General features: G+C 52.1%; 6 protein-coding genes across 6 annotated transcripts in view; 2 read left to right on the forward strand and 4 right to left on the reverse strand.

The window, feature by feature from the left end:
• Nucleotides 1–664: 664 nt before the first annotated feature.
• PpBr36_04516 (uncharacterized protein) lies at nt 665–7,607 on the reverse strand (the record flags this gene model as incomplete). Its single annotated transcript, XM_029891675.1, has 2 exons — nt 665–6,016; nt 7,212–7,607. The coding sequence occupies 2 exons, from the start codon at nt 7,605–7,607 to the stop codon at nt 665–667; spliced, it is 5,748 nt and encodes a 1,915-aa protein (XP_029749786.1).
• A 408-nt stretch (nt 7,608–8,015) lies between these two features.
• Nucleotides 8,016–9,092, forward strand: PpBr36_04517 (uncharacterized protein; the record flags this gene model as incomplete). Its single annotated transcript, XM_029891676.1, has 2 exons — nt 8,016–8,465; nt 8,544–9,092. The coding sequence occupies 2 exons, from the start codon at nt 8,016–8,018 to the stop codon at nt 9,090–9,092; spliced, it is 999 nt and encodes a 332-aa protein (XP_029749787.1).
• A 333-nt stretch (nt 9,093–9,425) lies between these two features.
• PpBr36_04518 (uncharacterized protein) lies at nt 9,426–10,936 on the reverse strand (the record flags this gene model as incomplete). The annotated part of the gene is made up of 6 exons (XM_029891677.1): nt 9,426–9,455; nt 9,534–9,678; nt 9,748–9,797; nt 9,880–9,938; nt 10,042–10,512; nt 10,681–10,936. The coding sequence occupies 6 exons, from the start codon at nt 10,934–10,936 to the stop codon at nt 9,426–9,428; spliced, it is 1,011 nt and encodes a 336-aa protein (XP_029749780.1).
• Nucleotides 10,937–11,562: 626 nt separating this feature from the next.
• On the reverse strand, nt 11,563–15,129 carry PpBr36_04519 (uncharacterized protein; the record flags this gene model as incomplete). Its single annotated transcript, XM_029891678.1, has 1 exon — nt 11,563–15,129. One exon carries the CDS (start codon nt 15,127–15,129, stop codon nt 11,563–11,565), a length of 3,567 nt encoding a protein of 1,188 aa, XP_029749781.1.
• Nucleotides 15,130–15,635: 506 nt separating this feature from the next.
• PpBr36_04520 (uncharacterized protein) lies at nt 15,636–16,194 on the forward strand (the record flags this gene model as incomplete). Its single annotated transcript, XM_029891679.1, has 2 exons — nt 15,636–15,800; nt 15,898–16,194. Coding segments are annotated over 2 exons (462 nt in total), but the record flags the coding sequence as incomplete, so codon positions are not given.
• Nucleotides 16,195–17,253: 1,059 nt separating this feature from the next.
• The window catches only part of PpBr36_04521 (uncharacterized protein), a gene marked incomplete at both ends in the record, with an annotated part of 3,109 nt that continues 655 nt past the window's right edge, over nt 17,254–19,707 (reverse strand). Inside the window, one exon of the mRNA XM_029891680.1 lies at nt 17,254–19,548. Coding sequence (XP_029749069.1) covers nt 17,254–19,548 — 2,295 coding nt within the window. The remainder of the gene's footprint in view (nt 19,549–19,707) is intronic.

Genomic DNA, 19,707 nt, shown 5'->3' on the forward strand with positions numbered 1-19,707 from the left:
CTTGTGTGGCTTACTTGAAGCGGATCGTTGACCATGTTTTCCTGCAATGTTTTACCGGCGATGTCAAGGTTAGGTTACCGATTTAGCGATTCTTTGTCAACCCAGAAAAAGTGTATGATTATTTTTTTGCTATTTTGTTAGGACTCAAAAGTTTGGCGATTGATTGTTGATAAATCGGCCTCTTGACTAATATCCAAAATGCATATCGGTGGTGATTCGATCTATGGGTGCATCTCAATTGCTGTGAATATTTGACAACATATCTGGCCAGAACAATTCTTTGAAGACACTTTGAAGACAAAGTTTTGGGCCGCAAGTGATTGATATAAGGTAATTCACGCCAAGTGCAATATGTATGTATCTTTGAGTACATTCTACATCGAGAGGGTAGCAAAAATGCCGATGTGACACTCTAACCCCACGCTGCAATGAAAGGAGGAAAAGGGGATGGAAGATAGAAAAAGTAGGTCTATGGATCGGTACAAAGGGTAGAAGAAGGTGGAAATAGTAAAACCAACCGAATATGCATGCGTATAAAAAGAGACGTACGATGAAAAAGTATTCCGCACTTAAACAACTCGCTCAACTTCTTAGGTGTTAGGCTGTGCGGAGACGGAAAGACAACAAAAGTAAAGCATAGAATATATAAAATCCCGCAAAGACATCAAGAAAGGTCAATGAGGCTATTCCTAGCCGGCGCCTGTTGACTATAAGCTGGCGGCGGTGGCAAAGAATGCTGTCCCTGGGTGCCTGGGTTCGCAGGGGATGCGGCAGCAGCAGCGGGCGCAGGAGCAGTGGCGTTCCATTGTGCTGCCTTGGCCATCATCTTAGGAAAGAATTGTTGAATGAAAGACTCGGTGTAGTAGCTGTGGTCCGAGTTGTGTGGTTGGACCAGATTGTGCGCAAGCTCGTGGGCGATGACAACCCACCACCACGTCGTGGCCTCGGTCCTTCCATTGCCGGATCCCATCCGTTCAGCATGTAGCTGAAGGAAGAAACGCAAGTTACAAAACACGCTTCCATTGCTGTTGAAGGCAATAGTATTGCCTCGTTCATCATAGAAGATATGCAACACTGTCGGAGCAAGGCCATAAATGGTCCCAATGTCGCGGAGTACACCTTCAAACGTCTTGATGGATCGACTGTGAGCCTCGAGAAATTTCCCTTGGTCCGTCGATAAGTCATTGGCGACAAAGACGCGCATTCCTTGGGGAGCATCGGCCACGAATCTGAGGTCATGTGCAGCCGTGCTGTCACAGTACGATGCTTGTTCTTTCACCTCGTTGGTCTGTGGTGGAGAAAACAGTGTCCTCGAGTCGTGCGCCCTCGTCGAGTTGATGGCATTGAGAAGATTCTGCTGAACGACTGCAGGAGAAGTGACACGCCCGTCATCCTTTGAAGGTTGCGATGGACCGGGAGCACCGCCATCAGACCCGGTTTGCGGTGCTGGAGCCTTCGGCTGGTCTATCAGGTTCTGCAGTTGCTTGTGGCTCTCATCATTCTCTCGGTCAAAGCCCAGCCGTTTGGACCAGTTCGAGAAAAGTCCTTGACCCTTCTTGCGAGTGTCCTGCTGGGGAGGAGGGAGTGAATGCGGAGGACTGTCGGGTGAATCAACCGCAAAGGAGCCAGGCATTTGCTGCTCCGGTGTTTTGGGTCTTTGATTTCGGGCTGCAGCCTCTGCCTGGGCCGCCCCAGACTGGCGCCACTCCTGCTCCCGCTCGCGAATACGTTGCTGCTCTTCCTCGAGTGCCTTTCGTCGCTCCTCCTCCGCAATCCTAGCCTCTGCCGCTTTAGCTCGTAGGATACGGTCCACATTGTAACCACGGGCACGAAGGTCGAGTAGATCCAGCTTTAGAAATGGCTCAAAGAAGAAATAGGCTTGCTGGTTCGGGCGTGTCAGTAGCAGGTGACACACCGCTTGGCCGACCTGGTACATGTCAGGGCGCCCCTCTGCAGCAACATAGAGGACCCATCCATTGCGAGTCTGTACACTAGCTGCAGATCGCTTCTCCATATGCGACTGGGTTTGCCCACGAAGCGATCTTCGAAGCGCGACGTTCCGAACAACCTCAACCATCAGGTTCTTCTCGAGCCACTTTACGTCATGCTTGATGGCATGATTGTTAGTTTTGGTGTACTCGTACAAGAACAACTTGGAGCGCTCCAGAACGTGCTTGCGCAGCCAGACCGCTCCTTCTTGTTTCTCGCTGTGAGGTCCGACTTTCAGATCTTCCTGGACCATGTTGCCTAGCATCTGTGACCCAAGCGCGAGATAGAAGTTTTCCAACGCATCCTCCTCGGGCGCGCACATCAACGAGTCCTTGAAAAGTCGATAACTGATATAATCGTCCACGACCACAATCTGACCAGGAGCGGCCAGTTGATATTGCTTGATAGGCGCCTCATCTTCATCGGCATCCAGGTCCTTACTTGGTTTTGTGGATGCAATCTCCTTGGAGGCGAGCAGGAAAGCAGACACCTTCATCTTGGCCCAAAGTTCCCTATCTCTCTTGATAGTGGCCATGTCCTCGGCAAGAGTCCTCAGTAGATTGAGATACTTTTCAGGACTTTGCAAGATGCTGAGAAGACGAGCGGGCTCACTGCAAGCCATCTGGGCAATTTCAGGTTTCGTCGGCTCGCTCTTGGCGCCGCACTTGAACAAGAAGGCGTTGGCGTCGGGGCCGAAATCGACAAAATCGAATATGTCGCTGTAGGTGGAAGAGCTGCCCAAGTAACAGTTTTGTGGCTTGAGCATGACTATAGTGCTACTTCCCTTGAGACTGCCTCGCTGAGACCTCGTCACGGGTACGATGTTTGAATCTCGAAGTTTCGCCAAATGGTTCCCACCTAGGTCGCCTAGTCGAGTTGCAAAGTACCTAAACAGTGTCATGGCCGACTGCCGGTCCTGAGGAGGCTTGGCGACGAGTTTGCTCACGCATACCGTGATCGGAGGATCCCTAGCCACGCCAAACTTGCTTGCATGAACTTGCAGGTTCTTGGCAATAATGTTGAAGCCCAATACGGCGCCCCCCTCATCCGCGTAGCACTCAGACGGTGGGACCAAAGTTTTCTCATTGCCTTGGATAGGCAATATCGCCCTTTTAGTCGCCCCAATGTTGAAGGATGCATAGCCGTTGATGTGGTGATTGGCGATGAAGTAGGTCATTGAGCTAGTCCTCATAGATGGGTCCTCTGAAGCCATCATCTCGACAAGCTCCGGTACTGAAGGATGGGGCCTCAGTCCCAAACCGAACAGGAACCGTCCCTCAGGGCTGCTCGGCCTGAAGCTCCCAGGCGGACCTGGCCATTGCAAGATTGGTAACTTGAGAGTGCGCAACGTATCCTTGGGCTCAAAAAGTTCCGAGACCTTGAACAGTTGGTTCGTACCCTTGGTGGGCTCCATACCCGCCGGGCCTGCCTCGGCCGGGCAGATTTTCGACTCCTTAAGCCTCCTTAGATCTTCTGCCGGGATATCATCTCTGACAGAGGCAAGATACTTGATAAGCTCCATATGGCTCCATTTTGACGAACCCTCCTTTTCAGGGGTAAGGAGGCGCGTGAAGATGGTCTCGAGGTCCAGCGTCTTCCTGACACCTATAGCCACCAAGAACTTGTCCTTGACTCCTTGACATCCCTGAACAATCGGAAGATCATCAAAGAGCTTTACGGTGGGAAAGAAGGACTCTGATGGCTTCTTCATGCCCATCTTTGTAGGTACAACGGTCTTGTTCTGCAACAAAGAAACAACCGAGTTTCTGGATGGCTGACTCAAGTTCTCCCAGTTTTTGGATAACACGACGAGAATTTGCGCCGCAAATTTGGCCGACTTGGTAATGTTTTGTTCATCATCCTTCGAGGAGGCACTCTCAAGCAGGTATCTGAGCCAAGGCACAATTTCCAGCTTTTCCCATCCAAGCATTTCCAGGTGGGCTGCGGGAATGTTGCAAGTCAGCGCATACGGCAACGTCGTCGGTGGGAGGGGTAAGCTAGCTGGAATCTTGTTGGCGCTCAGATAGTTTCTTATTGTGGTCAGGGCAATGACTTCGCCCTGATCACCACTATCACTAATAGTCGCGATTGCTACGTCGAGCAGGGCCTGTCTGCTGGGAGGGTCCAACTCGCCAGTGACAGCTCGCTTGCCTGCCCAAGTTAAAAAGTGAACGAGCTGATCTTTGTTCAGGGCTTTCGCCTCCAACTCCTTGCGAATGTCCGTAACAGTTATCTCATCGATCAAGCCGTACTCTCGCAGCTCTCTTACGAAGGGCGCCCCTTCCATTTCCTTGACAATGATAGGGATGCCATCTACGAACTTTGCCAGCTCATCAGAGCCCATCCGGACCTTTGTGCTGAGAAGCACACCGCGACTCGAGAATACCTCGATGTAGGCCTTCTTGAACGCGGTCCAGAATGACTCCTTGATAATTTGAGCGACATATTGGCTTGGAGTTGAATCTCTGAAGGTGTAAGTCTCGAGAATGTGGAGTGCTTCTGGGATGAACTTTGCTATATCTGCAGCAGTAATCTGGGCTCCATTAACCGCCCTTTGAACCTTTGTTTGCAAATCGGCCATCTCTGTTGAGAATGCCAGTCGCGTCATGATGCCTGCAACGCGAAGCATCTCAATATTCCAGCTACGCACCCATCGAGCATTGAGATCGATGGCCTCACGTTCCACAGTTGGTATGACGGACGGCGCTGAGATGTGCATACCACCACCGGTGGTTTGGGTGGTGGGAAAGCCAATGAAAATTTTACCGCCGGGCTTCTTGCTGGGTAGGACGGAAGTAAAAACGTCCACGGTGTTCTTTGACTCATCGTTGGAGTTCTTAGATGCTTGGGCTTCGTCATATGAAGACGTTAATATTGAGAGCTTTGTGGTTCTTGGTGGAGGTTTCTTGGTCGCACGTTCCAATTCTGCTGCGAAAGATGTTGGTACACTGGTGGTGATTACTGCGGATGTAACACGAAGGAAGACACTCGATGTTGAAGTGCTGGTCAGGTCCTCGACCACAGCCTCGGATGTTTGCTTTTCTTCCTTGGCTTGTTTCCCACGAAGGCCGCTCTGTGACGCCGACGAAGTAAGACGGCTGAAGAAGCTTCGGAGAGATGGCATGTCTGATGAGTTGAATCCATATGTGTCGTTTGATTTCGCCGCAGCCGCAGCCTTGGGCTTCCACCCGAGCACACTCATGGCTGTTGCGTCAATCTGCGTACTGACACGTTCCAAAGTGGTGAGCCTCATGAGCCCATCCTTTGTCCTAGTCTCGAGCTCACGAGGGATAGGGACTTCAATACTGGGGGAGGTCTTCTTGTGCAAGGAGAGAAGTTTCCAGTCGTCGATCCAGAATTCTATGCGTTGAAGAGCGACAAACGTCAAACTGGTAGCCAAGAATTGTGCCACGGAGAGCAGGTTCGGCAGTGCAGTGGTATCGTTGCGGTAGTCAAGAACAAACGTAGTTTCTCCATTGCCCTGACCCTCTGGCAGCTGCAGCTTCCTTGTAAAAAGGGCATTCCCCTTCCAGTAGAATGCCATAGCCTCATTTCCAGAGCTGATAAATGGTGACTCGCAGTCGGCAAAGACACTGTAGAAGCCTACTCCGAACGCTCCGATCTTGGTCTCGTCGGGGTTGCCCTCGGCAATACGCTTGAGCCGAGCCCAATCATTCTTGTTGAACGGTTGTCCATCGTTTGTTACCAACAGCCTCCTCAGGGTGTGGTTCGTGATGACGTGTTTTAAGAGCTCAGTCTGGTTTGTGGTTGCTGGCAATGGCACAGATGTAGATGGATGCGTCTCCCACTTGACCTTGACAGTTGTGGCTTGGGCGTCGGCAGCATTCTGTATCAGTTCTCGTAATGTCGTCCACTCGCCAGAATACCGGGCCAGAACTTTGTCAATCAGGGCGCGGGTGTCGACAGTCACAGCCTCCTCGTCCTCGCCGTGCTGGAGGGCGGCGTCCCTCAGCTTTGAATAGTCCATCTTGATATCGGATTCGTAGAATTGAGTTTGTCGCGAGGTCTATGTCAGCACATTGTTGAGCCTTCAGGATACCCGCCAGTAGGGTTGCAAATGCAGTCTGATTGATCTAGCAACCGGAATTCAAGATGTTCAAGGATAGTCCGGCAAGCCGGAGTGGCGATGCGTTCTTCAGCAAGCCCGCCTGAGGCGAAGGCTTAATTACTAAGCTCGATTATTGGCCTTCCGTTCCCGCGGAGCCTTGGTGGTCAGCCTGAAAAGAACAAAACAGTGAAACCCAGCAGGCACTTGTGGTTGGGAAAAATGCTGATCACAAGGCGGCAGCAGTCCTGAACAGGTCAAGCCGGCGGTTGAGAGCAAACAAAGGCGCCAACTCGGCCAGTTTCAGTCCCCAAGCTCGTTCGGAATACAGTACTGTACAATAGGTTGCATGACGCCTGGGGGTACCCATGCTGGAACCAAACGTGACACCCACCCTTTTGATCCAACTGCAAGGGTCTCGCTACCCCACTATCCGTCCAATCGTTGAGCCGATCCCACTGAAGCACCTCTTCCCATGAAACTCGATATATAACGTACCTGATCATTCTAGGCGAACCTCACGTAACCTCAATAATCCATAGCAACATAAGTCATCATGTCTACAGAGTGATTCATGAATATGTTGGTTTCATGCCGAAATTATGCAATTCGTGCGCTATAATGCTAGGACAATACAATGTTGTATGACTCTATGCTAGTCGTTCCAAATCAACTGTGTACCAGCACAGAAAGTGCGATGGTAGTATTAAGTGGCCTACTTCCCATCACGACTTCTGTGGTGACGCTCCTCGCGTGATTGCTTAACTCGTGGACTATGACTCCTTCTCCTTTCCCTGGACCGTGGCCTTTGCCTTTCGCGACTCCTACTTCGCCGACTTTTTCCACCTCTGTCGCGCCCCTTATCCGCAGCTTCGTCATGGTCTATACGCCTTGACTCGGCATCCCCGCCTCTTTCATGATCCCGTCGTCGGCTCCGACTCCTATGCCTCCTTCTGTGATGCTCGCGCCGAGATGGTCTCTCAGTTGACTCATCTCGCCTCCTCGAATGCCTCTCGCGGCTTTGGTCACGAGATCGACTCCTATCGCGATGGTGTGATCTCCTTCCATGCTGCCGGTCGGAGTCCCTGTGCCTGCGCTTTTCCCGGTCGTCTTTTCGCCGACTCTCGCGGGCATCTGTGTCCCCCTCGCTCTTGACCAATTCTCCCTTGCTGGCAACACCCATCCTGGCCGCAGGATCAACCGCTGTTGCGTTTGCGCCGGACGCGTTACGGACCGGAACTGGAAGACCGAGAGCCCGCGCTATTGCGTCTTCCTCAGCCTCCTTGATCTTCCGGAGCTCCTCGCGCCTCTCGCGCGCTCTCTTCTCCTCCGTTGTTTCATCGCCTCCGTCGTCTGTTGTCGGGGCGCCCGCTGGCGAAGGGTCGGCCTTGGCGTACCAGTTGAGGTCTCGTCCTTGTTGCCACCGGCCGACAGGTGCTTTCAGACTGTGTCCCAGATAGTTCTCGCGATGTGTGGATGTGGCGACCTCTTCCCAGCTGAAATTGACACCTCCGCGGGAGCCTGTTTTTCGAACCGTCGAAAGCAAATCCATGACGGCGATTTGTGATGATTATCCGATGGTCGATTGCATGCGATACACTGGCGAGTTGTGATGGTGTGAAAATTTGCTGCACGACTTGGTTGTAAATCGGCGCAGGATGTCCAAGGTAAATTGTGCATTGACGTTCCTGCGACGGTCTTTTCCCGTTCCTTGCGGGCACAAGTGTAATCCCCACTGAAATGTCAGTGGATCCAGGTAGAGACAAACGCTGTGCTATTGGTTGTCATGGTGGATACAGTGACGACAGCCAGGTAGAGAAACGCGGGGGACCGCGTCGCCTTAATTGCGATTGAAACCCTGTCGCGAAAACTCTCCGAGGCACTTCAGAATCTACAACGAAGCATATCGCAACACACTTTTCCATTCCCAAGGGATTCGTTGTGAATATCCACCGCCAAGATGGCAGCAAATACCGATACATCGCTACCTGACGAAATACAATGGAACTCCATGGAACATGTCATGCAGTTCGGGGGCATTCATGACAACACCATCCTCTACTATTTCGCCGCCTCGCCCTTCTTCGATCCCACATCCAACAATGCCGTCGTCTTCAGCCAGGCTGTGCGCAATCAGTCGCAGCTGCACATCATAGCGACCAGGCAAGCCTTTGAGGCCCGCCTTCGTGAAATGTCGGGTCTTGAATACATTGTTGCCCAGGAACCTGCCGAGACGGGGCCAGGCATGGGTACTGGCGTCTGGGTCATCCGCAAGCAGACGCGGAGGAAGGTCAAGGACTCTAACGGATTCCCGGCACCAGACGAGATAGAGGTTCACTCCGACTATTTTGTTGTCGGTGAGAATATTTACATGGCCCCCAGCCTGGCTAATATCCTCAGTTCTCGCATTGTGAGTTTGGGTCTTCCTTTTGAACGCCCTTGGTGTGGCTCACATTTCACATCAAAGTCCCAATGCCGGCTTTGTTAGCTTACAAACGGACTTCTGCAGGCCTCTATTGCATCATCCATTACCAAGACATTCCCTATTGCCGATTCAATAAAAAAGTGGTCACCAGCCCTGGGTCACGGTTACAAAACCCCAACGACAAATCCTCGGCCACGGGGGACCGGTCTCGAATCTAAGGAGGCCACACCGATGCCAGAGAGCCAGACCACTAGTGGGCTGGCCGCTTCGAAGAGCGTAGACAGTTCGGCACCAGACGAGAGGCTGGCTGAGGAGTCGTTTGCGATTCACACCCATTACGGGACTGAATACATGGACGAGAACCCCATCACGGGGAAGCCGGGTGATTTCCATTTCTCATCAACAGGTCGGAAGGAAAGGCTCGGTATACCTGGCCAGCAGCAAGGGAAAGCCATTGGGAATGGGCCCGGTACCCCTCTACCTATGCTGAAGACACTGCCAGACAACAGTCCCCTCAGTAAAGACGCCAAGAGCGATAAGACGGGCAAAACGGGTGGTCCGCCCAAGCCCAAACGTCGTAAAAGCAAAGGAGGACCCAATACACCGTCGTAAAAGTACGGTCTTGGTGTCCACGACTCACAAGGGAGTCGAGGATGAGGTGAGGGCATATCCGCTCACAGGTCAGTCGGAAACGCGGTCAACGGCGCTCAGGACTGGTACAAAAGCGTTGCGCGGTATGTCGCTAGTTTACTATATTATGATACCCCTTAAAGAGCAGGCCCACCGAGGTCGAGCTATGATAGCAACTCTGTCCAGATCGACCACGCGCATCGGTAAGCGTGTGTTTTAATTGCTCACTTTTAGTTACCTCTATAATCTTGTAAACCTGAACGCAACCATGCCCCGGTATCTCTGACAGCCGTTTGCACTCTGACAAGAAAATTATCAACAAGCGGTATATCCGCCGTCCACACACTGTCGTCGGAAAATTACAGAGTCAGCAAGTATATGGGGTCACATCAAGGGTTCCGAAGCCAGAAACAAAGAACTTACAATCGTTGCTCCGTGAACGAAGGTTGCTTTAGAGCTGCAGAGGAACATGACTACATCGGCGACCTCTTGTGCAGTGCCCATGCGTCTCATCGGAGCTCTCTGTACCTGTGGATCACTATCTCTGATATCTGCCGTCATTGGCGTTCTGGAATAGGTGTTTTGTTAAGCATAAGCCGCAGGCGTTTAGCATAACCAAGAGCTTCAGGGGCCTCACTTGATTATACCAGGACAGACACAGTTTATCCTAATATTCTCTTTGGCGTACTGGAAGAGCAACGTCAGTATAGCATAGAGGTCGAATGGTTTTCATGCAAACTGCAAAACTGAGATGAAGGGTGCAACTCACATCGATGGCATCGCTCTTCGTCAGACTTACTATCGCGGCTTTTGAGGCTGCATAGGCTGCTACGACTTTGTGTCAGCACTTGCACTGGACCCACGCACACACTGCTAATGAATAGTATGAGGGAAAGGCACAAAAGAAGACAAGAATGAAATGACAACTTACGGCACTCAGGTCTCGAGACCAGGCCCATATTGCTTGCAACATTAACAATAACGCCCCTGTTGCCCCTCCTCCCATCGTGCGTCTTGAGAGGCTCCTGGTCCAGCATCCTGATGATCTCGCCTCTGGCCGACAGCCAGGTGCCGCGGCAGTTCGTGCCCGTGACGCGGTCAAACTCGTCGACGGCCTGACGGTGCGACGGGCCCGCGGTGCCGCCCACGCCCGCGCAGTTGACGGCGTAGTCGATGCGGCCCCACTCCTCCACGACGTAGTCGAGTGCCACGGCCACCTCGGACTCGAGCGACACGTCGCAGGGGATGATGAAGGTGCTCACCGTGCTTTTTGGCCGGGTCAGCCGCGCCGTTTCTTTGCAGAGCCGTGACGTCTCCGACATGCCGTCCTCATCTCGGTCGATCAGGGCTATCCGCGCGCACCCCTCGGCGACAAACGCCAGGGCGCATTGGCGGCCGATTCCTGCATGTGATTTGTCATGTGAGCAGGAGGTTTTGTCAACCAAAAGTGCTTTCCACATTCCCACCTATGCTCGGCCTACTGGGCACATATTTTTTTTTTTCCTTTGGCTCGTCCTTCGTCTTCCCCTTGCATGCATGACACTCTCGCTGCGTGGCTAAAATTTCTTACCTGAAGCTGCTCCAGTGACGAGCGCGACGCCGGGAAACATGGTTATGTTGGAGGACATGTCGCTTGCGGTTGGTGATGCTTCGCGAGAAACATAACCCTCGAAAAGAGCTCCGAATGCGGTTATTCTAACTTCCTCTAGGAGGCCTAGCTCGTTTGCCGAGGCATTGTTAGCTCGTGAGTGAGCCTCAGGTCCTGACGCTAAGACATCGCCAGGTTTCGAGTGCAGGTCGAAATCGCGCCTGAGCTGTGATTGCATCTTTTCTCTATAGTTTACTAAGGTGACTTGGAGGTAGGATCCTGTTTCCTGGAGTGAAAAACATGCAGGCAAGTGAGACCCGTGCTCCAAGATGAGGGGTTCCAATAGATATTTAACGATGAACCGCTTGGCTGAAGGTGTTGTTCTTTGTCCAATATATTTGAGAATGAATAGATGGCTGTCCAGAAACGGCACGAACTTTTGGAACTGGCCAGAAACGTATACCAGCAACGTACGATGGATCATCTCAAATCTTGCTGTACTGCAGTGTTCTGTCTGTTAAACTTTTCGTCTTATCAAACAGTCCGTCTGGAAATTGACTTGGACCCTATTTTTGACTTAATTAGCCCTCAAACCAGCCAGGGAACCATCGGATCCAAAACTTAGGCAGAAGCTCAAACCACTTGGACCAGAGGGACACCGAGTCGGGCATTAGAATTGGAGAGTAAACTTTGGTTCTGGAAACGTTGTCATTGAGAAGGAGGTAATGGGATCATCCAGTCCTGTGATCAGTATTGGCGGGTTCGAATGGTTCTTGCACTCTCAGATATAAGCCCAAAACGAGTTGATCAAATTTCGCAGTCTCAGATACCCCCGGTTTCGGCGTTAAATTGACTGCATGGTCTCTACTCAACAACCCAACCTTTTCCAGCGATCCTCTTCTGTTTCAGCTTCTGCACTGGTAGCGGCCATCCAATCCCTCCCGTGCCCTCAGCTCTGATGTATGGGACGAGCCAGGCCTCACGTGTCTTCCCATCATCGTTTGCTACCTTGATGGGCTTTCCGTAACTAATCAATGGCGTACGTTTCGCCAAATTGGCCAGTTGGGCTCCATTTATGTCTGTGAGTGCGTGCATCCGTGTCTTGGGCTTCCTGGTCCCGTCCTCCACAGCTAGCGATGCCGGCTTTTGCAGGTAGTTATAGATTATGTAGTCTGGACACTCGCTCGTACTAAGATGTGCCAGTGGGGAAGACGGGTGAATATAGACAAGCTTTTCTTCGTCGTCAGAAGAGCCTCCATCGACAGCAAGAGGGGATAACGGTATGTATGGAACATCGATGGCGCGTCTCGGGGGTCGGAACTGTGTTGGTGGGGTGGGTGCCTTGTCCGCCCGGATGGCAACTCGGTCGATGAAGCCAGCTGCCACCATTTGCTTGAGTGCCTTGACCTGCTTCTCAGTAGGTGCATCAAGTTTATCTTGGAAAGTGATATTGGCAAATGATGGTATGTTTGTCTTGAGCAGCTGGACAATCTGCTGGCGGAGCTTCTGCGCCTCCTTGAGAACCTTGAATCGGACGAAGTGGCTTTCACACCACTTTTCTGTTGGTTCGTGGGCAAACTCGCCAAGAACCTGGAGCGTCTTTATGGCATCTGATTTGTCATCAAGGAAGCAGAAGTTCTTGTTCACTGCGTTGAACTGCCGTCTTATGGCAGCCTGTTTGGTTTCAGCCTGTATATCGTCGTTGGTGCGGATGTCATCGTCTTCCTTGGCTGCTAGTTGGGGGATCGCCTGGTTCTCCGGGATGAAGATTTCTGCTGCAGAGAGGGCGGCAACAAGGGTGATGGTGTAATGCAGACAGTCATGCTGATGGCCAAGGAGAAGAATCCGCGAGAAGCGTGGCGATAGGGGGAAGATAGACATTGTGTATCCAACTTGTGTCACGCGTCCCTCTTCTGAGACTGCCGATATGTACTTGAGCAGCTTCTCAGCCTTGACTAGGCTGTCGCGCTCGGGAGGTGTGGGAAAAGGAAAGTTGACGACATGCTGGAGGTTCATGGACTTGAGCTGAAGTACAACTCCCTCGAGTGATGTACGAAGAAGTTCGGGAAGCGCAAACTCGTCGAGATCTCTCTCGTAGACTGCAGACGAGTAGAGCCTCCAGCAGTGGCCAGGCCCCGTACGACCAGCTCTGCCTGCGCGCTGATTCGCGCTGGCCTTGCTGATCCAGCCAACCTCGAAACTCTGCACTCCCGTCAGCTGGTCGTACTTGCGCTCCTTGGACCTGCCACTGTCAAAAACGTAGCGTATCCCAGGGATCGTCAAACTGGTCTCGGCCACGTTTGTAGCCAGCACAACGAGACGACTGCCATCTGGGGGTGGCTCAAATACGCGCATCTGTTCCTTTGTTGGCAGCAAAGAGTAAAGCGGCAATACGTGCATGCGCGAAGGACCAGTGCCTGCCTCTTCTTCCTCGATTTTGAACTCTTCTTCCTCATTCTCATCCCCTTCAGAGCCCTCGCCGTCATCATAGTCATCTTGGTCTAGATCAAGCGCATCGCCAAAGTCCACATCTTCAGCCTCCATGGGTGCATCCTGTGTCGATATTCTTACTTGGGGTGCATTGACAGATGTGACTCCATTGAATTGGAGCTTGAGCCGCTTGCTGAGTTGGGTTATTTCATTCTGGCCAGTCAGAAAGACAAGCATACCACCTGGCGGCAGCTTTTTGTGACCTCTGCTTATCTTTCTGAACGCCTCTTCGACATAGTCATGATGTGTCTTGCGGGCAAAATGAAGAGTGACAGGGTATTGTCTCCCCTCGACTTCGAGTACTGGGGGCGGCGTGGCAAACAAGTTCTTGTTTTCGGTCAAATCCTCGATCCGCAGAGTAGCGGACATGATCACAAGCTTCAGGGGCTTGACTGCTGGGTCTTCCTGGGCCATTTCCGCCCTGAGCTTGATGATGCGGCTGAGCATGCCTATGAGAATGTCGGTGTTCACGCTCCTCTCATGGGCCTCGTCAACCACTATTGCGGAGTACTTGCGTAGGGCTAGATCCTGGGCAATCTCCCGAAGCAGTACACCATCTGTCATGAACTTGACAGCGGTATCTTTGTTGACAGTGCCCTCAAATCGAATCTGGTAACCAACCTTTTGAGAGTGGTCACCCAGTTCCTCGGCCACTCGTTTTGACATGCTCACAGCGGCGACCCTCCTTGGCTGAGTGATGCCTATCATCCCAGGAGTCGGTGAATCAGGTGAACCATACCCAGCTTCGAAGAGAAATTGGGGAATCTGAGTAGTCTTTCCCGAACCGGTTGCGCCACATATGACAACAATATTGTTGTTGTGTATTGCCTCCATGATTCTCTGTTCTTCGGATACAACTGGAAGAGCTAATCGTGCTGACTGAATTTCGGGCGAGCGGGCGACTGCAACATGGAATGCCTTTCGATCTGTATCCATTGTGGGTTGAAGCTCAGGCGGCAACGGTTCCTGCTCCATTGGTCTTGGTTTGAAGTTTGCTGGTCGAGGTATATCCAAAACTGTCGATGTAGAGGGTTGAAACCCAAGCGCTTCGTTTCGTTGTGCCTGAGCCCACTCCTTGAACGCCGACCGCCTTTGTGGTATATCACCGTCGTCCTCGTCGGCTGAATCCGATCCATCTTCGCTGGATTCGTCCTCCGATGCCTCCGATGCCTCTTCTTCGCTGGACTCTTCATCGGTCGCCAAATCTTCGTCCTCACCATCATTATTGTCCTCGGCTGAGCTGAAACCGCCCCATTCGTCTGAATCGCTGCTGTCGACTGGAGGTTTCGGTGCCAAGGATACCTTTGATTTTACGCCTCCTCGCTTTTGGCGCTTCTGAATCACAGGTCTACCGTCGTCATCCACCTCTAGTGGCCTTTTAAGACCTGAACCAGCAGCAGGAGTCGTTTTTGGTTCTCCTGCAGGAGCAATGGTCGACGAGGCGGTTGCATCCGGCTTGGGTTGCTCCTGAGCCTCTAGCTCGGAATCCTCTTCCTGGTCTGGTAGATCTTTCTTCTCGCGCTTTTCATAGAGGAGCTCCTCCCTGGCAGCGTCCCCGGGTAGTCCGGCCCTCTCTTCATTCAGCGCCTGTGATAAAGCCTGCCTCTTTGTCTGCTTGGTTTGTCCCAGAGTTTTGCTGCTCGAGAACAAGCTCGTGTCGATCTTGTTGGCTGCCAGCTTGGCCAAAAGTTCCCTGTTCTCATCCTTCTTCAACTTGGTCTCAATGTACTTTTCTAATCGCTTGGCTTTCTTGGCAGAGACAGGAAGTCCTTTATCTCGTAGATTTGCTTTAAGCCTGGCGGTTTCTGTAGCCACATGACCATCAGCAGGGGTCTCAGCCGAGTCGCCGGCATCCTGGCCTTCTTCGAACTGGCGTGCAGCAGCAGCCCGCTCTCTATCAAGCACTTTGCGTTTCCTCTGTCGAGGCACAAACTTGGGCATTTTGGCAGTTTCACGCGCGCAAGATACAGATAATGACAAGCTACTTAGCAGGAAGTGTTGCTGGGGAGTGAGTGCCACAAATTACTGTTTGGTCACACACACTAAGCCAATAGAGGATTTGAGGGCCCCCGCAGTTCAGTGAGAATAAAAAGAATAAGTAAGACGAGGTGAACGGCGGCAACAGTAACATGTGGGAAAGCATAAACAGAGACACCAGCAGACAGTAGAAAATCCCTGGGCCAGACAAAATTTTGGCGGTCAGAATTTCTGCCGTTTGGGGTAGTGGGTCCGTAGTACTTGCAGATTTCGACCCGTCACGCACTGTGTTATCTTGCAGATCCAAGCTGAGAGTGCGGGGCAAAATGTGAGGTTCCCGCACTGTAATCAGGAAGAATACCTACCTCCAAAGCATAGCATCAAGCAACAGCCTGCTCCGGTTGACTTTCAACGCCGGGTTGGGAATGTACGCAGAGCAAAATACCATATTAAATCTTGGAGTACAGTAGCTCGTTGCAATGATGGCCACACAAGAGCCGAGACTTGACTCGTTTCCAGCGCCATCGAGCAGCGCAACAGGGAACGTAAATGGCATTCCCACAGAGGCTACATCGATGAACTTCTCAGACAAGATTATGGTCACTCTTTCACAGGATGGTCGACTAGCACAATGGGTATGGTTCTTGAATTGCCATATCTGAAGGAGTTGAAACTGAAAAGAATATGGGCTTCTTTTTTTTTTTAATACTAACTGACTTTTTGCTGGTCTAGTTCCAAGTTCAGCTGTCGGCGCCGTCGTCCGCGATGGTAGACATGGCCCTGCCCAGGTCAAACATCGGCTCACTGCCACCAGCCCATCTCACTGCCACCACCCTTCTTGGTGCTGGAGGCGACGAGCGCGAGACCATTGGCCAACTTTACGCCGCGCAAATAGCTAGCTTCCTGTCTACAAGGAACCCAGACGAGAAGCGTACTTTGGTTCTTGGGCTGGGTATGCGTAAAGCTGAGACTACAAACGAGAGGGAGGCTTTCTTTGATGTCCTGGAGCTGGTTCAACAGGTGCTATAGGACGAAATGTATAGCGATCTCGTCATTTCTTCCAATAATTGCCATAGCATAACCTTCATGTGTAAAACTCGCAGCGGATCGCTGATTGAAATGCTAGTAAGCCTCTACGCCAGGGCTCAATTCATCGCAGAATAGTTCTCAAAATATAACATGCGTCCACAGCATAAGGAATTCATAGAGATTGCGTGACTGCGACACAACTTCAGGCCCGCGAATAAGATCGATAAAAGGCTAGATTATGTACACGTCCATCCAGCATTCACGCCATCCGTTCGGTTGTGGGGATGCTGTGAAACGAGTTGGATCCAGGCATCAGATTTTCTTCTTCGTAACGCGCCACAAGGGTCGCGATACAATGAAAAAAAAAACAAAAAGGACAAAAATCCTCAATGAGATCTTTTGGTTCCAAAAATTCCCATGTAGGCCGAAGCCCGCATGGAGTGGTCAGGTATGTAGTTTTCAACTAGCAAAAACGCAATCTCGGACGAATCCTCACTGATATGCGTAAAACCCGTGCACTAGAATGAGGAACGAAAGGAAGGGAAAAAGGCAGCTTTCAATCCACGCAGGGTCGGCGGACGCAGGTTAATATACCCGCTCGGATGGGTGGATACAGCCGTCGGTGATGACTCAGCTGCAAACTTTTCCAGCACGGACGCGTCCCTCCCTGGTCAGGTGAGAGCGCGTTTGCTGCCTGTTCGGTGAGGGGGCATGGTTGACTGGGCAATGCCTGCTCACGTTTCTCGCACTGGTTTGGTAACTGACTCAAACAGTCCTTGTCGCCTTCGGGCTGCCTGTTTGCTGACTCCAGCCTAGGTAATGTAGTAGAGACCTGACAGCCGAATGGCAATGCGTTTGCCAGATCACTGAGAGATTATCAAGTTCATTGCCCGGTGTTACAAAACTCGAGATTGTATGACTTTCCTGCAAGATCTAGCCTAGGCTCGTCAAGAATAATTTATTTGCTGTTATCCACCGTCGAGGGGCTGCGTAGGGGGTGCAGGATTATATTATAGAATTTGTCTTGTGTCATACATTTATCTTACAAACTTCTGGGGTCTACTTTGGTAGCACAAAGTTTACAAGTTTCCCGCCCCGGATCACAATGGCTTTGGCATTAGCCAACCCTTGCTTGCGCGCCAGCTTCTCTTTGACTTCAACGCTCTCGCTCTCAAGGATCTGCTTGACAATCCATTCCTCGACAGCCTTGTTGTCCTTGAGATCGGCCGGCGGCTGTGGAATTTCCGCCACGACAGCAAGCTTTCCGTTGATCTGAACAGCGCACTTCTGCGTGCTCGGCTGAAGCACATCCAGAGATCCATCGGTCTCTGGGAAGGACGAGCCGGAAAAGATGGATTCCGCCGACAATGAGTGCAAGATGCTCCAGCACTCATCCGCAAATGCGGGTGTGATTGGCGCAAGCATGCGCAGCAAGACAGACGCTGCAGCAGCCTGAATCGTTTCGCTGGCAACGTCCCGGTTTGCGAGAATGGTGTTAGTGAGGCCCATGAGATCCGAAACAACCGTGTTCAACGAGTAAACCCGTTCATACGAGGCCGTAACCGACGGGATTATCTGTTGCACATGGCGCCAGATAGTCACATCAGCATCCCAGCTTGGGTTTCCCCTTGTTTGCTCCAAGTATGCCCTTGGTGAAGCATCGGCACTGGTTGCGCGACCCTCAAGCCGTTGGACCGCCTCGTAGAGCTTGCCGAGCCACCTGGTTACGCCCGAAATCTTATTCTCGTCCCAGTTGAGAACGTCGGAGACTGGCGCTTGGAACAGCATGTGGGCGCGTGTTGCATCTGCACCGTACTGCGCGATGAAGTCTGTCGGGTCGACACCATTGTGCTTGGACTTTGACATTTTCTCGTACGTCACCAACGCTGGCTCGCCGGTGGCTTTGACAAGCGGCCGTCCAGGGTTCGTCAGGTCATACTCGCCTGGCTTCAAGAAGCGACCTGTGGCAGGATCGCTGAATGTTTTGCCATGAACCATGCCCTGGGTAATAAGTCTCTTGAAGGGCTCGTGGACGGTGTTGACTTCCTTGGCCGAATCAGAAGTTGGCGCAAGCGAAGACGACATCAGGAACTTGTAAATGAAACGAGCGTAGAGAAGATGCAAAATAGCATGCTCCACGCCCCCAATATACAGATCTACAGGTAAAAGAGCCTTTGCCTTTTCGACCGAGAAAGGCTCGGCATTGTTGTGCGGATCGATGAAGCGCATGTAGTACCAGCTCGAATCAACAAAGGTGTCCATGGTATCTGTATCGCGCCTCGCTGGCCCACTGCATCTGGGGCATGTTGTCTCGACCCATTCCTTGGCCGTCTCGAGCGGATTTCCAGCTTTCCGCTCGGCCCAATGCCCGTCGACTTGCGGTAACTCCACAGGGAGCTGCTCGTCTGGCACGGGGACTTCTCCGCAAGACTTGCAATGGATTATGGGTATGGGCGCTCCCCAATACCGCTGACGACTGATAAGCCAGTCGCGAAGACGCCACTTCTCGACCGGCTTGGCCAGGCCTGCCTGTTCGAGCATACGCACCATCATGCCACCGGCTTCTTGGGACGGCTTGCCCTGGAAAGGACCCCCTGCCGCCGTCATAACACCATGGTCAAGGAAAGGCTCGGTGAGGAACGCCGTGGTGGATTCATCTTCCGAGGCTGCGAGAACGACACGGATGGGCTCCCCCGAGCGATGCGTCTGCCAAAAAGCATGGTCCCGTGCATCATGCCCTGGAACACCCATCACAGCTCCTTCGCCGTAGTCTCCCAGTACATAAGGGGCGACATAGATGGGTATGGAGGTCTTGGTGGCATTCGGCGTGTCCTCATGGTAGGCAAGAGGATTTATAGCTCGGAGGTTTGGCAGTAGGTACCCGACTTTCGAATCTGGGGGTAGTCCCGGGAGGGTATCGAGGAAAGCTTGAAGCTCAGGGTCTTGTTTCGCCAAGTCAAGTACAACAGGGTGAGTGGAGGCCAGAGCAAGGTACTGCACCCCAAACAGGGTGTCAGGCCTGGTAGTGAAAACCTCAATGGCACGGTGGACGTCATTGCCACCGGCCAATATGGGAAATTTGACCAGGGCGCCAGTGGACTTGCCCAGCCAATGCCTCTGTTGCGTCAAGACTCTTTCGGGCCAAGCATCGTCTTTGGCGAGGACGTTGAGGTCTTGCAGCAGGGGCTCGCGGAACTCGGAAATTTTGAGGAACCACTGCCTCAAGCGACGCTTTTCAACCTTGGCGCCGGACCGCCAGGAGCACCCATTAGCATCTACCTGTTCGTTGGCGAGTACTGTCTTGTCAACTGGATCATAGTTGACTTCCGCCTCGGCTTGGTAAGCGAGTCCTTTCTGATGCATTAGAAGAAATATCTTCTGGGTGTGTTTGTAGAACTCAGGATCACATGTTGATATTTCCTGTCAAGTATATAACACACTGATTAGCATGGGAGCCCGCTACTAGCAGGCGGTTTTGTCGGGGGCAAAAAGAGAGAAGAAGAAGAAGAAAAA

This window comes from Pyricularia pennisetigena, chromosome 6 (assembly GCF_004337985.1).
Source record: "Pyricularia pennisetigena strain Br36 chromosome 6, whole genome shotgun sequence".
NCBI lineage: Eukaryota > Fungi > Ascomycota > Sordariomycetes > Magnaporthales > Pyriculariaceae > Pyricularia > Pyricularia pennisetigena.